The sequence below is a fragment of the Eschrichtius robustus genome, chromosome 4 (assembly GCF_028021215.1).
Source record: "Eschrichtius robustus isolate mEscRob2 chromosome 4, mEscRob2.pri, whole genome shotgun sequence".
Taxonomy (NCBI): domain Eukaryota; kingdom Metazoa; phylum Chordata; class Mammalia; order Artiodactyla; family Eschrichtiidae; genus Eschrichtius; species Eschrichtius robustus.
In genome coordinates this window covers 77,362,726-77,380,288 of record NC_090827.1, presented here as the reverse complement: position 1 = coordinate 77,380,288, position 17,563 = coordinate 77,362,726, and the positions used below count along the sequence as shown (strand labels likewise).

At 41.6% G+C, this 17,563-nt stretch overlaps 1 protein-coding gene across 3 annotated transcripts in view; it reads right to left on the bottom strand.

Annotated features, from left to right (window-relative positions):
• KDR (kinase insert domain receptor) overlaps window positions 1–17,563 on the bottom strand; it is a 201,015-nt gene that overhangs the window by 32,940 nt on the left and 150,512 nt on the right. The window contains exons 6-12 of one of the 3 annotated variants that reach the window (XM_068542929.1): window positions 15,860–16,032; window positions 7,428–7,521; window positions 5,277–5,473; window positions 2,235–2,365; window positions 1,782–1,950; window positions 1,078–1,217; window positions 268–445 (exon numbers count right to left, since the gene is read on the bottom strand). In XM_068542929.1, coding sequence (XP_068399030.1) covers window positions 268–445; window positions 1,078–1,217; window positions 1,782–1,950; window positions 2,235–2,365; window positions 5,277–5,473; window positions 7,428–7,521; window positions 15,860–15,917 — 967 coding nt within the window. In that variant the 5' untranslated portion in view covers window positions 15,918–16,032. Of the gene's footprint in view, window positions 1–267; window positions 446–1,077; window positions 1,218–1,781; window positions 1,951–2,234; window positions 2,366–5,276; window positions 5,474–7,427; window positions 7,522–11,544; window positions 11,722–12,612; window positions 12,653–15,859; window positions 16,033–17,563 lie in introns of those variants that run through there. The other 2 variants (XM_068542930.1, XM_068542928.1) reach the window with 2 other exon arrangements.

Here is a 17,563-nt window from a genome sequence, read left to right as displayed (position 1 = left end):
AATAACCCTCTGCTTACTATAGTGATAATAATAATAGCAACAACAAGTAATACGTAGTGAGCCCTTACTACATCAGTTCATCTCATCTTTAAAGTTGGGATTTGAACCCAAGCTATGCTCTTGACCTTGAGGTCAAGTGGCCTTCCTAGCAAGAGCTCAAACACACCTTCTGAACGAGCAAAATAGGAATCACTAGCTGACCTAAATTTACTGAAATCATCTCACTTTTCAAGGCAGAGCATAATTCCAGAGGAAATCTTAGCTTACCATGGACCCTGATGAATGTGCTGTTCCTCTTGGTCATGAGCCCACTGGAAGCGGCACAGGTGTACCATCCTTGGTCACTCCGGGTTACACCATCTATAGTCAAGGTGCTCAAAAATTTCTTCATCTCACTCCCAGACTGGGTTTTTAGGTCCCGGTTTACAAGTTTCTTATGCTGATGCTGAAAAAGAGTTTAGTGAACTTCCGAAGTCCAGAATAACATTCCCTGGTAGCTTCTAGATACCCACAAAAGTCTTGGCCTTCAGTGAACACTATTTAATGCTAATAATAGATACTTCTGAACTTTTATCATCATGCTGATGACAAATACATTTGGTTTCAGGAGAAATAAATAGAATCAACCGAATCAGGCATTTTAAAACCTCACATAGTGGGAATGAGATCAATATAAACTGCAGAAACACAAGGAAATATGACCACTGTTTAAGGAGAAGTCTCATGCCACCTCTTGAAAAGAAATTCCCTTAAAGGGAAAATAGATCAAGGACTTTGGAGAACAGAGAAATAATGCAACCTAGAAAGACATAATCCCCTAAAGAAAACTAATCTTCACAGCCTGGACAGAGTTCTTGGTTTTGCATCTTTTTTTTCCATGGGTGCTGTATGTCCTACAGTTTTCTTAAAATGTGTGTGTGTGTGTGTGTGTGTGTGTGTGTGTGTGTGTGTGTGTTAGTGTAAGTTAAGGCCCTTACATTTTATCTGGCCAAAGAGGTCCCTATCTCTCTCAAGCAAACTTCGTTGGAGCTTATTATCAAAGTATTTGGAGGTCTGGCTTTGAATTGTTAGTGTTACCTTCAAAGAAGGGTATTCCCAGTTGAAGTCAATCCCCACATTTAGTTCAGTTCTTGCCGTACAATTTAAGACAAGCTTCTCTCCAACAGACAGCTCAACTCCGTGAGGGGGGCTCAGAACCACATCATAAATCTTGTACCCTGGAGCAAGTAAATTGGAAAAACAGAAAGTGAGAGGGAAACCAAAATCTATAACTTGGCACACATTTTTTCAGACACGATGCAACTTCAAAATGTGTCACATCATTTTTCCCTGAGGGCCTCCCCAAACCTTGGTTAACTCCCAGGAAAATGGTCTACAGAGATTCACAAAGCAGCCCTAAAGGGATCTCAAAGATGTTGTAGCCCAGTGGATAGAAAAGCAGTAAAATCTGAGAAGTCAATAGTCAATGGGGTTACCAAACTTTCCATAAAATAGGTATAGTTAAAAGATTTGATGCCAAGCAATGCTCTGAACATTGAATTTTCCAAAAAAATACGCTCCCATAACAGAACTCTTATTCATCCTTGGTCTTGGTAAGGAAGGAGAAAAACCTCAGTTGCACATAGGTTCACTGGGTAGAGAAGAGCAGATGTAATGAATTGCTTAACAACAAGTCTTGAAATAATATATTTCTCAATATCTCTTGTCCTCCAGAATCTTAATATAAGAAGCTAATCTTTATTGTCTGACATTAATGATACAGAAAGGAATTGTCCTCTTACCTACAACCACAACTATGTACATAATAGACTGGTAACTTTCATCATTAATTTTTGCTTCACAGAAGACCATGCCAGCATAGCTGATCATGTAGCTGGGAATAGTGAAGCCTTTTTTGCTGTCCCAGGAAATTCTGTTCCCATCAGGAACAAACCTCTTTTCTGGATACCTCTGGGTAGAAAAAGAAATATCAAATATTTAATCAAGTGCTATCCAAAAGTAAAAACCATGAACACTAAAGAATTCATCTTATTTTAAGAATACAAATTGGTTTTATTTATTGTCATTTTGACCCTTCCTAAAGTTTCCTTTAAAACTCACTGTTGACTTAATGCTATATAATGCATGTAATATATATATTTATAATATATATAATGTTATAAACAGGCTACCCATCTTAATACTAGCTTAAAATTATGAAAGGGTAAGAGATGAAGAAAGAAGATGTAACTTACTGCACAAAGTGACACATTGAGGTTTGAAATGGTCCCCAGACACGGAATCACCACAGTTTTGTTTTTGTTCTCAGTGATGTACACAACTCCATGTTGGTCGCTGACAGAAGCAATAAACGGAGATCTGTAATCTAGAAGAAAATGTAATTCCATTAGTTAATGGCATTTACTAGAAAAGTGGGTCATCTTTCAGGTTCATAAACTCTAACCAGAGAAGTAAACTATTGGAAAAGACATTTCACACTAGGCAAAGGAATCCAGAGGTAGGTCTGCTGGTAAATATCTGGCTCCAAGGTTATGTTACAGGAGGGGTGTGTGTGTGTGTGAGAAATCTGGAAGAAAACTCCCAGAATGAGACTGGCTCCTTTTGTACTGATGATCAACAAGTAGAGTGTACTTTATAGGTTCCACATTTAAGCGGATTGATCATTACAGTTTTTTCAAAGTGAAGGAGCATACGTCTTCATTTTCATATGCACTACACATCTTTCATGTACATAAATTTTAAAGTAAATTTAAAGTTAAACCTGTATAGTTTACCTACTGAGTTTTATTGATGTTAAAAAATTCATGTTCTCTCTCTTAAGGCAAATAGTGTAACTGTCATGAAAATAGGTTAATGGCTCCCAAAGACTCTTTAAAGTAAAGAAATAACTAACCATTTTTAATTCAATAATTCAAGAGAAAGTTTCATGTGAGTATTTTAAGATTGTGAAGACTAGATATAAGATTCTTTATATAATAATGTTGAATAGTTAAATTGTTTATGTTTACTGTTTAATTGCATTTAGTTTAAGATTCAGCAATCATTAATATCTTCAATGACAAAAACCTGAAAAGCCACCATGGCAAAGACTGAGAAAAAAACAAAAGAGATTTTAATGCCGTTCAAACATTGTTCGTATGATGTTAACACGCTGCTGGGAAACGACTCCTTTTCCCAGAGATAGAGTTGATGGGTATGAAGCCATGCTTGAAATCTCAGAGAGATAATGGTTCATGCCACTCTCCCCAACACACCTGACCAAGCATTTTCAGAGCTCTTCAGGATGGTTGGTTCAAGTAAAGAAAGAGTTAATTAAACCAAAGGGGAGAAAAGCAGCTAATTCCCTGCAAGAGCAGAAGTTTGATTTCCCTCCCAGCTGGAAAGCACAGAAAGGCAGCCAATCCAGCCACCACATGCCATAGCCATTATCTTACGAGAACAAGACCCACTTCCCGGCTCCATCCATTGCTGGAGGTAATGGGGTCAGAAGACTAAGGAAGTAAGGTGGGGACCAGAGAGGATATTAAAGGACCGTCCATAGGGAATACTTCAATGTTTTCTTTTCCACTGTTAAACTTCATGACCAAAATCTTGGACAACTCACCTCCTAGAACACCAGGCTTAGACGGGAAGCAGAATTTGATGGTATACTCAAAGACAGGCAGTGTACAAATAAACAGTGCTGGGGATTGCTACTTCTTAATATTACCTACCTTTCATCTGCATGCTATGAAATATTACATAGCTTGCTTACAGAGCAAGTCTTTGGAAGCTAAATTAACCCCTTGACGTAAGACTAAAGCTATTCAGTAAATCAATTCTATTTCAGTATCCCAAAAAGGAAATAAACAAAAGAAACCCAAACAACCACCCATCCTCTCGAAATAAAATATTTACTGTAACTCATGAAATGAATTTTCACATGTCTCCAGGTTTCCTGACTTGGGGAGAAGGAAATAACGAGATATTATGGGAGAGGTTCATCTTGTAGTATTTCCAGACAGCCTGAAAGCAGGAAATCCTTGCAATCTTCTGAGAAAGCCTGATCTCCCAAGACTGCCAGATCAAAAGGAGCCAGAAATTCTCGAAGATCTGAGCCTTGTCTCTTTCAACTTCTGCAGAGGGGAGGAGGAGAGCACGAAATTCCACCTTGGATCATGCTTACCCTGGGCAAAAGTAATTCTCAAATATTGTGCAATCCAGGAGTGACATACGTTATTCTGACGTGGTCCCCATTCCTCCCTTGCACTGACCATATTGCACTATTGAAATGCAAATGGAGATATGCAAGTGTGTCTCCCAAAGCTGATGAAATTCCTGTTCTGTAAAAGATGCTTCTGGAAAAAAGTCTAAGCCATCTTCACCTGCTTCAAATTCTCTGGGATGTACAGAGGTATGTCAATGTATAAATAAAATGTCTAAAAAGCTCATCTTTACCGAAAAGAAAAATATTTAGTATATCTAAGCAAAATACTATACTATCGACTTATACCCACCCAAGTTATATGATTCATATCTCATCAGTTAAGTCAGGTTTTCTTAAGTTAACATAAGATTTTTGAAACACGAAGGAAAGAATAATTCAGATTATAAATGCTAAATCCATGTGACACGGAGTTTACCCTACATGGATGTTAAGTTGGCCTCCACAGTGTAAATCCCAAATTGCAAACTATAGAAAGATGGAGCATGTCATCCAAGATCTCAGACCACACAAGCAAAGGAAAGACACACTGCCCTCAGAAGGTCTTTTGAGACAGTGACTTTATTTGCACAAGTGTATGGAAATTGTATTTTATAAAGTTTAAGTGGGAAAAGAAAAGTTCCTATGAACAAAAATAGCTCCAGAGCCTTTGGCTGATTCCCTGTGCATTCTTGGGGAAATCTCCGAATCTGCTGTAGATAACCTATCTCTCCACAGAAACCTCTCTGTAATTCTCCCCTGAATCTTCCTTTTCGAGAATTTCAGGGGTTTTTTTTTTCTCAAATATCAGAAGACTTCTTATAAATCTCCATTGCCAACTGTGAACACAGATTTCCCTTAGAAACAAAGATCAGAACCAAATCAACTGGGCAATAGTGTAGCAAGGCCCAAGCTGCAGAACAAATCACTGAGTCTTGTACTCAGAGGAGGCCTTGGGAGGGAAGAATTTTGTACATTCCTGTTGGCAGAGAGCCTTTAGAGTGAGCCTTTGTTGTCCGGATTCTTCTTTGCACCTGTTGTGTTTTGTAACTGGTAAATTAACTTGGGAAGTGAATTCCATTTAACCACTTACCTTGAACATACACATAGACGACGGAGGCCATGTCAGTGTCCCGGTAGAAGCACTTGTAGGCTCCAGTATCATTTCCGATCACTTTTGGAATGGTGAGCATCTTACAGAAGACGCTGTCACTGCAATCCGTCACCTCCACTCTTTTCTCAGAGCCGCTCTGATTGTTGGGCCAGAGCCAGTCCAAGTCCCTCTGACCCCTGAAAAATTCATTCCAAGCAAGTATTCAAGTGAAATGCCTATGAGACTGTTTCTAAGAAAATAGAAGTTTTAGTTCTCAAACTTATACAAACTCCTCAACAGACAGATTCATAGCCTTCTACCAACAATGACAGATTATACGGACAAATGACAAAAAGCCAGAGTCTCAGCTTCAGAAATCACTTATAAGGATTCCTGAGTTTTCTATTACTTATTTCATTCATCCAACAAATATTTATTAAGCATGTGCTATGTGTCAAACGTTGTTGAAGACTGGGAATACAGCAGTGAACAAATCAGATAAAAATCAATGCCTTCACGGAACTTCAGTCTAGTTGGAGGAGACAGGCAGTAAAAAAGTAAGTAAACTTCAATAAAGCTGAAACTTTTAAAAAGTAAGTAAAATATATTGTATAAAATGTGGTGATAAATACTATGAAGAAAGTCTAGAAGATGCAAAGAAATAAGTGAAGAGTTCTAGAGGGAGGGGGCTTGGTGAAGTGGGCCGTATAGATATCAGGAGGAACAGAGTTTCAGGCAGAGAGAACAGCCAATGTCAAGGCCCTGGGGTGGGTGCCTATCTGGAGTATTCGGGGAATGGCAAGGAAGCCAGAGTAGCTAGAGAAGAATGGGCAGTCAGGAGAGTAAGAGGTGAGGTTAGGAAGGAAGGGGATGCAACTGTCTAAGGGCCTCATAGGACCTTGGAAGGATGGCATTAAAGCACAGATTACTTTCATTGCAGCATTTCTCTACAAAGCCCCAAGGAAGACAGTCAACATCAGAAGAATGTAACATCACTGACCCTTCTTTAAAGAACTTGAAATTTCCACGAAGTTGCAGCTACATTAATGAAGTTACTTTTAACACACTCCATTGTTTTTCTGGGGACATAAGATGAGTATATATAGAATCTTGGGGAATTTTAATTAACCTTTGTTGTTAAGGGTGGGTAAGAGGAAAATCTGCTGAGAAATGCATCTTGAAGTAGCAAAGCTAAGCAAACAGCACCTGTTACTATATTTTTCCCAAGGGTTGGGTATTGGCGACCTACCCTTGATAAGGCAACTAGGGTATCCTTTACACTCGGCAAGCTAAAACAGATCTGTGTCACTGTGCTGAACACTTGGCATTCATCAAGCAGAAACAATGGCAACAAGCTCCACAAGGTTCTTTGCGGACCATCAGCACTCTTCTCAGGGGGCAAGGTCACCTCTACCCACCATCTCTGCCAAAACCACACTGGTCCCAAGAAGCCTCTGGGTCTGTCATGCATAATCACTACATTAAACCCTAAAGTCTTCTACTTTTCTTCCTGAGGTAGGGGCTGGAAAGCAAAATTTAAAAGCCTCCTCTTCTTGTCAAAGAGGCCTATTTCCCCAGTTAGCAAAAATCAAGAGCATGACTTCTTGCTAGCTGGTGAAAGAGACATGCCAGAACCTCAAGCCAGAGCATGACATGCACTCAGCAATACTAATGACTGAATATAAAATTGCTACTACAGTCAGAATTTTACCATAAAATAAAGTTCTTGAAAAGTGCTAAACAGATGTCTAAGAGCCATTCTGAGTATAACAAATATGTCCCCAAACTTCTTTAACTCTAAAGATTTCATTTATTCATTCAATATTTACTGAATGTGTATTACATAATATATGCTAGGTGCTATACTGGTTATTAGGGGGTGTGTGTGTGTGTGTGTGTGTGTGTGTGTGTGTGTGTGTGTGTGTGTGTGTGTTGGCAGAGGGTAGTAGGAAAAAAATGCCAGCAAAATTGTACAGAATTTTCCAGAGAAGACCTTCCTCATGTTTTCATTATTGCATTAGTTCTTAGAAACCTCACTACTTATACACAATTACAACGACTCTATTATAATTCTGCTGTATGGAAATTATTCTTTCTTTAATAAACAATGATATTTGACACAGGAAATCTGAATCTAAAAGGTATCCTTACCTGCAAGTAATTTGAAGCGTTGTGTTAGCCATAATTGTAAGTATGTCTTTTTTTATGCTGAGCCTGGGTGGATCAAGAGAAACACTAGACAAACCTAGAAACAAATTAAATAAATGAATATAATTGCCACTCAGACCCAATAGGAAACACCTTCCATAAACAATGCACACTCTATACTTTAAAAGGCCTCTTCAGCAATTCATCGTGTAAAACTTGTGAATTTACTTTTCACCATTCCCAGTAAAAGTTCACAAGCTGTGTCATAACAGGAAGAATGGGCAGATGGTCATAAACCAACACAACAGTTCTGCAATTCATTGAGCGAGGGTGGAGTTCCTGTTTTCCTGCATTGCCAACTTCAAGGTCTTACAAAAGGATATGGGACATTGAAACCAAATGAACCTTCATCTGATGATCTCACTCCCCTGGGAAAGGACCCACTGACATTTCTTATAAAACATAGGATGCACACATTCGACTAAATTGCTGATTAATGAATACTACTTAGAGAGATTTCTATATAGTTCATCCATGTACTTTGAGGGAGGTGGGAATGTCCATGACATTGTCTCATTTTCCTTTATCAATTTTCTAGTGCACTTCCTCTGGTAACTGAACTGCCAAGGTTGAAAGACTGTACATTAAAACTAGATGAGAGGAACTGAGGAAAGAAACATGTTCCCATGTCATATAACATGCATATACTTTTCCTCAGAGAACAGAACCTAAAAAGGGTAATGCAGGACTTCCCTGGTAGTCCAGTGGTTAAGAATCTGCCTGCTAGTGCAGGGGACATGAGTTTGATCCCTGGTCTGGGAAGATCCCACATGCCGCGGAGCAACTAAGCCCATGCACCGCAACTACTTAGCCCCCGCTCTAGGGCCTGCGAGCCACCACTACTGAGCCCACATGCTTCGGCTACTGAAGCCCGTGCACCTAGAGCCCATGCTCTGCAACAAGAGAAACCATGGCATTGAGAAGCCTGTGCACCACAACGAAGAGTAGCCCCCGCTCGCCACAACTAGAGAAAGCTTGCACACAGCTACGAAGACCCAGCGCAGTCGTAAATAAATAAATAAATAATAAAATTTAAAAAAAATAAGTTTAAAAAAAGGGTAATGCTAATGAATTACAACTGGGGAATCTCAACTTACTGATCAAAGCGCTGAGCTTGTCCTGACACCAAGCTTGGAACACAGGAAAAGTGTCCACCTAAATATACCATGGGACAGATTCCTTGCCATGGGTCACTCCACAGCAAGAAGACTGAGTTCTCTGCCAACTAAATGCAAAGAGCTACCAGGTGTTGAAAAAGCATCGGAGAAAGAAAAACTGTCCACCATGTTAGGGTCTTAACTCACATCTAGATCTTCAAAACACCACCTTAAAACGTGATTGATGCTGGGTAAGCACCCAAGCTTCATATGATCCTTTACTCACATCCACTAAGAACAAATGACTCTCTAGGCCTAAACTGGGATTGACATTGTTGGGCAAATAAAAGAGTATTAGCAAATATGAAAGAGTATGAATAAATAGAGTATGAGCAAATATCCAGTGTAAATATGCAGAGCATTGAATCTGTGGACCCCAACGTGAACAGCTGCAGGCAGGATGAACAACTGATCACTCGTGTTCTCATACAGTCACTCAGATGTGCAAAGTAGGTTGCTGTAGATCTGTTAATCAATATTAAAAAAAAATTTTTAACTGGAAATTACTTTATATCAATAAATCTCAGAAACTAATTGGCGTTGGAACTGCCATGGGTTTGGGGCAGTGGTTCTTAAACTTTAGCATGTGTCAGAATATGCCTAGGCCTACAAATCTGCATTTGTAGGTGACGCGGTCATACATGGTCTATGGGCCACTGTGTTGGATGGCTATTGGTCTGGGTGGTCATGCTCAGTTAATCAGCAGAGCACTTTTCAATATGAAGGAAATAACTGCTCCCAAAGTAGGCAAACAATAAAGCAAAGTGTTTAAAAGCAAAAGAAAAGTCTTCCAATAATGGAACCCCATTCTGTCTAACAGAAGGAAAATGAAAATAATTCATTTGGATGAGCACAGATATCAAACTTGACTGGGAAACACTAGGTTGAGAAACATGTCAAAAACAGTAACTTAATACAATTCCCATGATGACCCAAATGAGAAAGAACCCATTATTTGGGCACATTCATGTGAGAAAAAAATGGTAGTAAAGACTAAGCTCTAATTAAGCCAAGCTCACCCCACCACAAAAATAAGAGATTCTTGAACCTCTCTTGTAAATCACTGCCACAGATTATCTCACACTCTAGACACACTTTCCAATGTTAAAAAAAAAAAAAGGTTCTTCATTCATAGGGAGCCAAAACAACACCATACTATTCTAGAGACACGTCTCCAACAAAAAACTATTCAACAAGGCTATCAATAATGATAACTTCAAATTCATATATGTAGACCAACACTCAATTTCTTTTTGCTCCAATAAGCTTCATTCATTTTCACAGGCAAGTTTGAGTTCTGCTCTTCAGAAAGTTCTAAAGAAATAACTCTAAGAAGTACATACGCTGCTACTCAATAAAAAGCTCTTCTATGTTCAAATTCCATAGCCAAAATTAATTCATTTGTGCACTATTACCCTTCCAGCTCAAAGACAGGAAGGAAAAACAACAGTGCCTCTGTCTCTAGAATTTGATGGCATCAATTATAGCCCAATCCAATTAAGCAAGTCACACACTCCAAAAGGGTAACCTCATCATTATATTCAGGGCAACCCGATTACGGTTACTACTGCTGTGCTATGAAACACCCCAGGCTTAAAAGCAACTCACTTCTTTGTGGGATACAGAACAAACCACAAGTTCCAGACCTTTATTCTCTCACCATAAGGGGGAAGAGAGAGGTCTTGTCAGGGACAAATGAGTGTTCCTGGTGGAGCTGGCCTGGATGAACCAAGTCATTATTCAGAAAATTCAGTAACTATAGACAGATGATCTTGTTACTGTATATGTGTGTGGGTGTCTTAAAAAAAAAAAAAAGACATGTGGTTCTTTAATTTATAAGGAATTTTCGCCTGAATCATTTTACCTTTTCTTCCTTTTCCACCCTCTCCCCTTTCTCACCCTCCGAAGAGTGGAAATCTGGAAATCAGCAAACTGGCTACAGAAAAGAGATTAGAGAGAGAAATGCGAGAGAGATGAGAAGGAGAGATAAACAGAGAAGGAAAGAGGGATGGGGGAGAGAGAGAATTTACTGCATCAAGGGCATGCGTGTTCCTAATCTTGAAGAAGAGTGAAATTTTAGACGGCAAGGAGAGTGGCGAGTGGCGCCCAATGTAGGTACCAAATCCCTCAGAGTAAGTTTTCAGAACGTTAACTTCTGACCATGTGCTTCCCCGAAAGACCAAAGCGCTTTGAAAGATGTTAAATTGTTTTACATAAGAAGGTGACTATTACTTGGAGACACTTTGGGAAGCTGTCACAGCCCCAGGTCCAAGCCCCAATTCCCCTTTCTCTCTGCGAGGAGAGCGGCGTCCTGCACCAGGAAGAAGAAAAAGTTTCCCTCTCCCTTAGACCCCACCTTATCCAGTGGGTGTGTATGTGAGTTCGAACCAAAAGGGAACAGTAGACCGGGCTCCCGGTTCGACTCCTACAGAGGCAGAGCTAAGCGCACGGTGCCGTCTGCCGAGCCGGCTCGCGGCCCCCTAAGGGCTTCCTTCCCCGCGTCCTGGCTAGGATGGTGCGCGCAGCCGGACAACGTTTCACCGCCTGTTCCCGCCTGCGGGGGCACCACCCGCCTGCCAGCCCCAGGTGCTTTCCCACTCCCGCCTCCTAAGAGCACGGGTGTATCGGCTCTGCAGGACACGCTCCAGCCCAGGCCCTGTCGGAGGCCAGAGTCGCGGAAATGGAACTGGGCTCAGGAGACCACCAACTCGCTGCGTAATCTTGGGCCAGTCACTGAGCTTCAGTTTCCTCTTTGGTAAATGAAAGAACACAGTGTGAGGTCACTTTCACCTCTCCAGCTCTATGACTCCGAGTTAGGTCCGGCCTCCAGGTCCTCTCCGCATCCCTATCTCTCCGCCCGTACCCGACCTCTCCGCTTTCCTTCTAGGGAGTGGGCTCCTTACCCACAGAGGCAGCCCGGGTCTCCACGCAGAGCCACAGAGCAAAGGCCAGCAGCGCCTTGCTCTCCATCCCGCACCTCGCGCCGGGCGCAGTGCCCAGAACTCGCCGGCGGTTCTCTCTCCCTGGTCCTGCTCCGCGAACAAGGCGCGGAGGTGGAATGCGCGCCGCCGCGCAGGGCTCCCGCGCTCGCAGGGCGTGGGTGCCCCGGCTTCGGCCGCGCCTGCAGGGGCGTCTGCGGGTGCCAGTAGGAGAGGGTATCCCGGCTGCCAGACAGCTCCGGGCTTTCTGTAGCGCGCAAGTGGTAACCCGCGCGGGCAGACGAAACGCAACCATACACCTCCGGCTCTCCCGGGGTCCCGGGATTCAGTGCTGGGTGGGAGCCAGAGCCGAAACTCTAGAGCGCGGGGGCGGGGCTTGCGGGGCGGGGCTTCCCTTCGCAGCCGGCCCCGCCCCTCAGCCGGGTTCTGTGAGTGGACCCGGTGCTTCCCACGCCCACCACATCTCCCCATCTCCCCACTTGCCCCGGACTGCGTCTGGCCCGGAGTGGCCCGAGGGTGAACGTCCCGGGCGCAACCACTCCATTTCTGAAAGAAGATGTAGCCCATAACGGGTTCTGAGCCACTCCAAGTTTCAGTCGGTGGCTGCCCTCCCACCCCGAGATGTTGGGGAGCAACACGGAGTGCGGCGAGGGACACTGCGCCCTCAGGAGGAGCGCCGAAGTCTGGGGCGGTCTTGGCTCTGCGCGCCTCTGAAGTGGCTGGCGGACAGGCTGAGGATCAGCGGCAGGCTGAAGCAACGAGGCAGAAGCGGATACCGAGCAGAGGCGAATGCAGGATCGCAAACTGCGACTCCAGCCAGTATGAGTGTTTTGCTTGGCCAGCACAGCTGTAGTTTAAAAATCTGAATCTGAATGCCTGTAGTCCGAATATTCACTTGCCCAGCTCTCCGAAGTTCCCACTATTTCCTCTTACACCTGACGGCTTCAATTGTTTTTAAGATACCTGCCTCGCCCCCCAAAGCATTTAAATTTGAGACCCTCCCCCTCTACCTGGCTTTCTCCAAAAACCTACCTCAGGCCTCCGGGGAGCTGGAAGTACCCAGGGCTCTGGAATATCCGCGGCGCGTGTGGGTCTCCTTGAGAAAAGGTTTTGTCCATCGGGTTACCCGACCAGGAGTCCGTCGCTTGACGCTTCCCGGGCATTTTCAGAGCAGAGCTTCCAGCCAAGCTCCCCTTAGGCCGCGGGGAAGGAGGCCCGCAGTAGCGGGCTTCCCTGGAGACGCAATGAAGCAAAGCCCAGACCCTGTCTCACTTTGACAATGAGACAATGAGTTACTGCCCAGACCCTGGGCACCCAGAACACTCTGTACCAAACCTCCCAACTCTCTCAGCAGGTGTAGATTCCTTGTGGCTTTGTAGACTCTCTGTTTCCTTTCTAACAACATTTGTTCCTCTTTTCTCTCCATCTGTCCCCACACCTGGGAAGTGACAGATGTCCCCTAACTTCATTAAATGGCATCTTCCAGATCCCTCCATCTCTTACTTCTCAGGTGCTTTTAAATGACAACTTAAAGGACCATCCTTCAGGGAGATGAAGAGGTAGAAATATTTTATTTCTACATCTAGCCCAAACTCCTCCTCCTGAAATACACATTAATGTAAAGTGTTTCTTCTCTTCTGCTATTTTTTATATGTACTGTGTTTACTCTTCTACTTTGCCGGGGTGACAGTTGAAATACTTTAACTCTGAAGTATAATGAGTGCATTATGCTTAAAAAATCTTTTTAATATGAAAAGGTTTAGAATGAAAAGTCCTTCCTTCGGCAGAGGCAGGCATTTTTACCTTTCCTTTTTTCCCAAATTCTATGCAGGTATAGGTATAAGTATTCCATGCTCCTCCTTCCACAAAGGGTACCCTTGGTATAAATACCGCTTGAGTGTTGGCTTTTTTCACTTTAAAATATAACTTGGAGGTCATTCTGCATCAAGCTTTAGGGCTCCATCTTGTTCTTTTTCATAGTGGCATGGTGTTGCACTGTATAGATGCACTAATATTTAATCTAGGAGGCATTCGTCAGGGCCAGGGGTATACTTAAAAGAAACTCCTCTCTTCCTGCAAGTAAACTTAGCAAGGAAAACAGGATGGGCTCTGGCAAAGTTGGATAAGGGGGAGGGAGATGGAACCTGGTTTGGAGCAGGCAGTTTTTCTCCATCTCCATCTCCATCTCCAAACAATTCTTCTCTCTCAGCTTTATTTACAATTCACGACACTTCCTCTTCCACGTCTCACTTAAGAAGATAGTGTCTCCTCTGAATGCAAACCAGAACCTGCAGGCCCATGGTAATAGCCCCCTTTAGAAGTCTTGGAGGAAATGATGCGTCTTTGATGGCCACAAGACCAGAATTTGGCAGGGTCTCAATGAAATCAGTCTACCACATTCCCTCCCACACAGCACTAAGAAGTGCCTTGTGTTCATGAAAAATGACAAAGTCTGGTGGGTTTTTTTTGGTTTTTTTGTTTTCTTTCTTTTTTTTTTTTTTTTTTTTAAGTCTGTTCCATGTGCAACACCCTCCCATTATCTGGCACTGCTGCAAAGGAGTGATTTGTGAGTTAATCAGACGGTACAGGTAAGATCACCACCTATCAAAGTAGGCAAGTGTGTACAGTGCCCCGTAAATGGTATTCAGACACCTTTGGGGGTGAAGCAGCCAAGAGTGGTGCTAAGTACACAGGGGCCACACCGGCTAGGCTTGCCTCCCAGGTCTACCGCCTTACTATCCACATGATCTTGACCAACTTACTGGTTGTGTATCTATGAAACACAAAAGATGATAATAGTACCTTCTCCCTAGGGTTTTTGCAGGAATTGAATGAGTTACTGCACATAAAGCCTGACCTAACACCTAGTAAGCACAAGCACCTAGCACATAGTAAGCATGCAATGCACACTGGGAAGCATTGTGCAAAGATTAATTATACTATCTCCTTCATGTTGCTAAGATCTGAATGGTAAATAAGGCTGATTTCTTCAACAACAGTTTCCGGTCCTACTACGTGCTAGGTATTACAGGAGAGACTAGGGTTACAGTGGTGAACGTGAGCAGAAATGAGCAGTCCTCACAATAGCTCCACCCAGGGCAAACTTAACTTAATCACAGAGTGCTCTGTATCTCCAGCTGTTTTATCGGGCTTTGTGCACAAAGAATATAAATTGCTCATATCATCAAAGCATACTGCATAAATTAAACTCCACAGTGCCAACTTCTGTTCCATCGCCACCAGTATTTTGGACTTCATGTCTTAAAAATGTAGATACGAAGGCTAGCAAAAGGTTAATAACTGCGGAAGTTGGATGATGAGTACATAAAGGGTTCATTTTACTATTCTCTCTACAGTTACACATTTAAAATTTTCCATGATTAAAAAAACCTGTTTTAAGTAACTATAATCAAAGTGCTGGCCGGTTTTGTATAATACCATTGACTTTTCCATAGTCGGTCTTGACATTACCTCTGGGAAATGGTTGAAGCAGAGAGGCAGGTGGATGGGAACTTGCACTTTTTACTTCATGTATTTCTACAACATTTTGTCAAAATGAGAAAGTGTAACTTTTACAAATAAAATATATAAATCAAATTTCAACTCTCCCTTCTAGTGGCTGTTATAGTTTTCAAATATTGCCATTTGTTGATTACGTATTTGCATGTCACTTTCTCCTGTTTATTTCACTTAATTTGTTTCCAATATTTGTTTATGCTCTAACTTACCAGACCCCTGACTACCTTGCCAGATGTTGGCTGGATTTCATAGCCCATTGTACTCATGACTATCATGCGCTGGGAGATCCTGAGCACCCTTTATCTCTCATTATCCACCTTCCTTACACACCTACGTGTATTTTTCCCTCTGTGTGACTTATTTTTAACTTAAACTTAAAACACATTTGTATGTTCAAGGAAAAGAAGGTTTTGTCACCACAAAGCCAGGCTTGCCTTGGATGTTTCTATCAGTGTTTGTCTTCATTCGTCAAGTCTTACATTCTAATAAATATAAAACAAACTCCCCATTCTTTTGGTGAGACAAATGAAACAGAACTTCATTACTTGCCACCTGCACAGGAAAAATCTCAGTTACTATAAATATGCATGCCTATGTGCCCTCCCCAAACTCACCCATATAGTTGCTTGCTATATCTCACAAGGATAAATATAACAATTTTAAAAAGTGGAAAGTATGCAGGGAATTTAAGTAACCAACTGAAAATCCACATAACACCAGAGAAGGATGTTAGAAAATAATAAAAGTAGCCAACACTCACTGAGCACATTCTGTGAGCAGGTACTGTTCTGAATGCTTTGCTGCATCCTTTGCTTCATCCTTGCAACATCCCATGAAGGCAGCAAGCACTGTTAGCAATTCTCAGTGAAGAAGAAGAGTGAGGACAAGGAATTGCTTACCCTTAAGTAAATGCTCCTTTGCCTTCCTAAAAGTCTTGCAAAAAAGAAAAGAAAAAGTTGTTTTATCTCTTTGCAAACAATCAATGCATAGTTTTTCTCACCATTAGTTAATGATTGGTTTAAAATCAAGACACTCTTTGCTTTTTTTTTATAATAATAATAAGAATAAGTCGATTTTTGGAGCACTTATTATATGCCAGGTATTTTCTTTCGCTTAACTTACTGTAATGTTTACAATAACTCAGTGAAGATACTATAATTATTTTCATATGAGGGTGGGGGGTGAGATTTGAAGGTTTAAGTAACTTTTCCAAAGTCCCACAACTATAAGTAGTGGAATCAGGACTTAAAAGCAGAGAGGTAGTAAACATCCAAGACAGACGCCTCCAAGCACATAGTTTTTTTTTCTTTTCTTTTTTTAAGGGAATAGTTTCATATTTTTATTTAACATACTTCCCTTCCTTTTTTTTTTTAACATCTTTATTGGAGTATAATTCAAGCACCTAGTTTCTTGATGAGGACTGGTCTCCTTCAAGGGGTGAGGCTGAGTCAATAGATGCCATTGGCTTCCTCAGCCTCTCCATGATGATGGCTTCCATTTTCCTAGGTGGATGGAAGGCCAAGGGTGACATAGGAGAATCACTCTGCGACAATCAAGGCAGAATTAAAGGCAGGTAACTAGATCTCCCTCTCCCCCGCCCCAGGAACCCCAACCCAACTGGATCTTCACCTTCTTACCCCTTCAAAGAGAAGCAGTTGCTCCTATGTACATAATCACTTGGGCATTTGGGGTATTTGTTTTCTGCCATGGATTTTTTTTTTTTGTCCTTTAGCGTCTTAGAAAACTTTTATTTGACCTTCAATACCCAGCTCAAATGTCCTTCCCAAGTAATGTTTTAGCTTTTTATTCAATTGCCTTCTTCAATTGAGATCCTCCCAGAAAAAACAGGCAGAGGTTAAATCTTACTTGAGCAGGTGGTTGAGTTTAGAAGGATGGTTGTTAAGGTATAATAAGAATGGTGAAATGCATGATGTTGATGCATATTTAGTCAAATGTACCCTGTACGTTACACACTTATCATGATATGTCTAGTTAAATAGAGCTATCATCAAAAATACTGTGGGGTTCAACTGCTATGTACTAGCTATGTAAAATGTACCTTACAAATCATTCTTAAATTCACATTTAAATAATAGTCGTACACTTAATAAATATATCCAGAGCTATACTGAATTTATACTTTATCCTAGACCAATTAATTTGGACTATTTTGTTATTCACAGAGCCAGGAAATTACTTTCCTTTTCCTATATACACACAGCACTTTTATGATATTATATATGATAATATGACTATGTTTATGTGAATGTTTCTCCCTCAAAAGCAGGAGTTTAGGTCAAATCTATTTTGTATTTTCAATGCCTAGCACAGTCTCTGTGCATCCTCTCTTCTCAATACTTCGATAAAGTTCAAATAATTTTTATTATTTCCATTTCTGCTGTTCTTTGTTTCTTCTGCACTTTTTCCCCCCTCAGAATCACATGCCTCTTGGGTATCCATCACA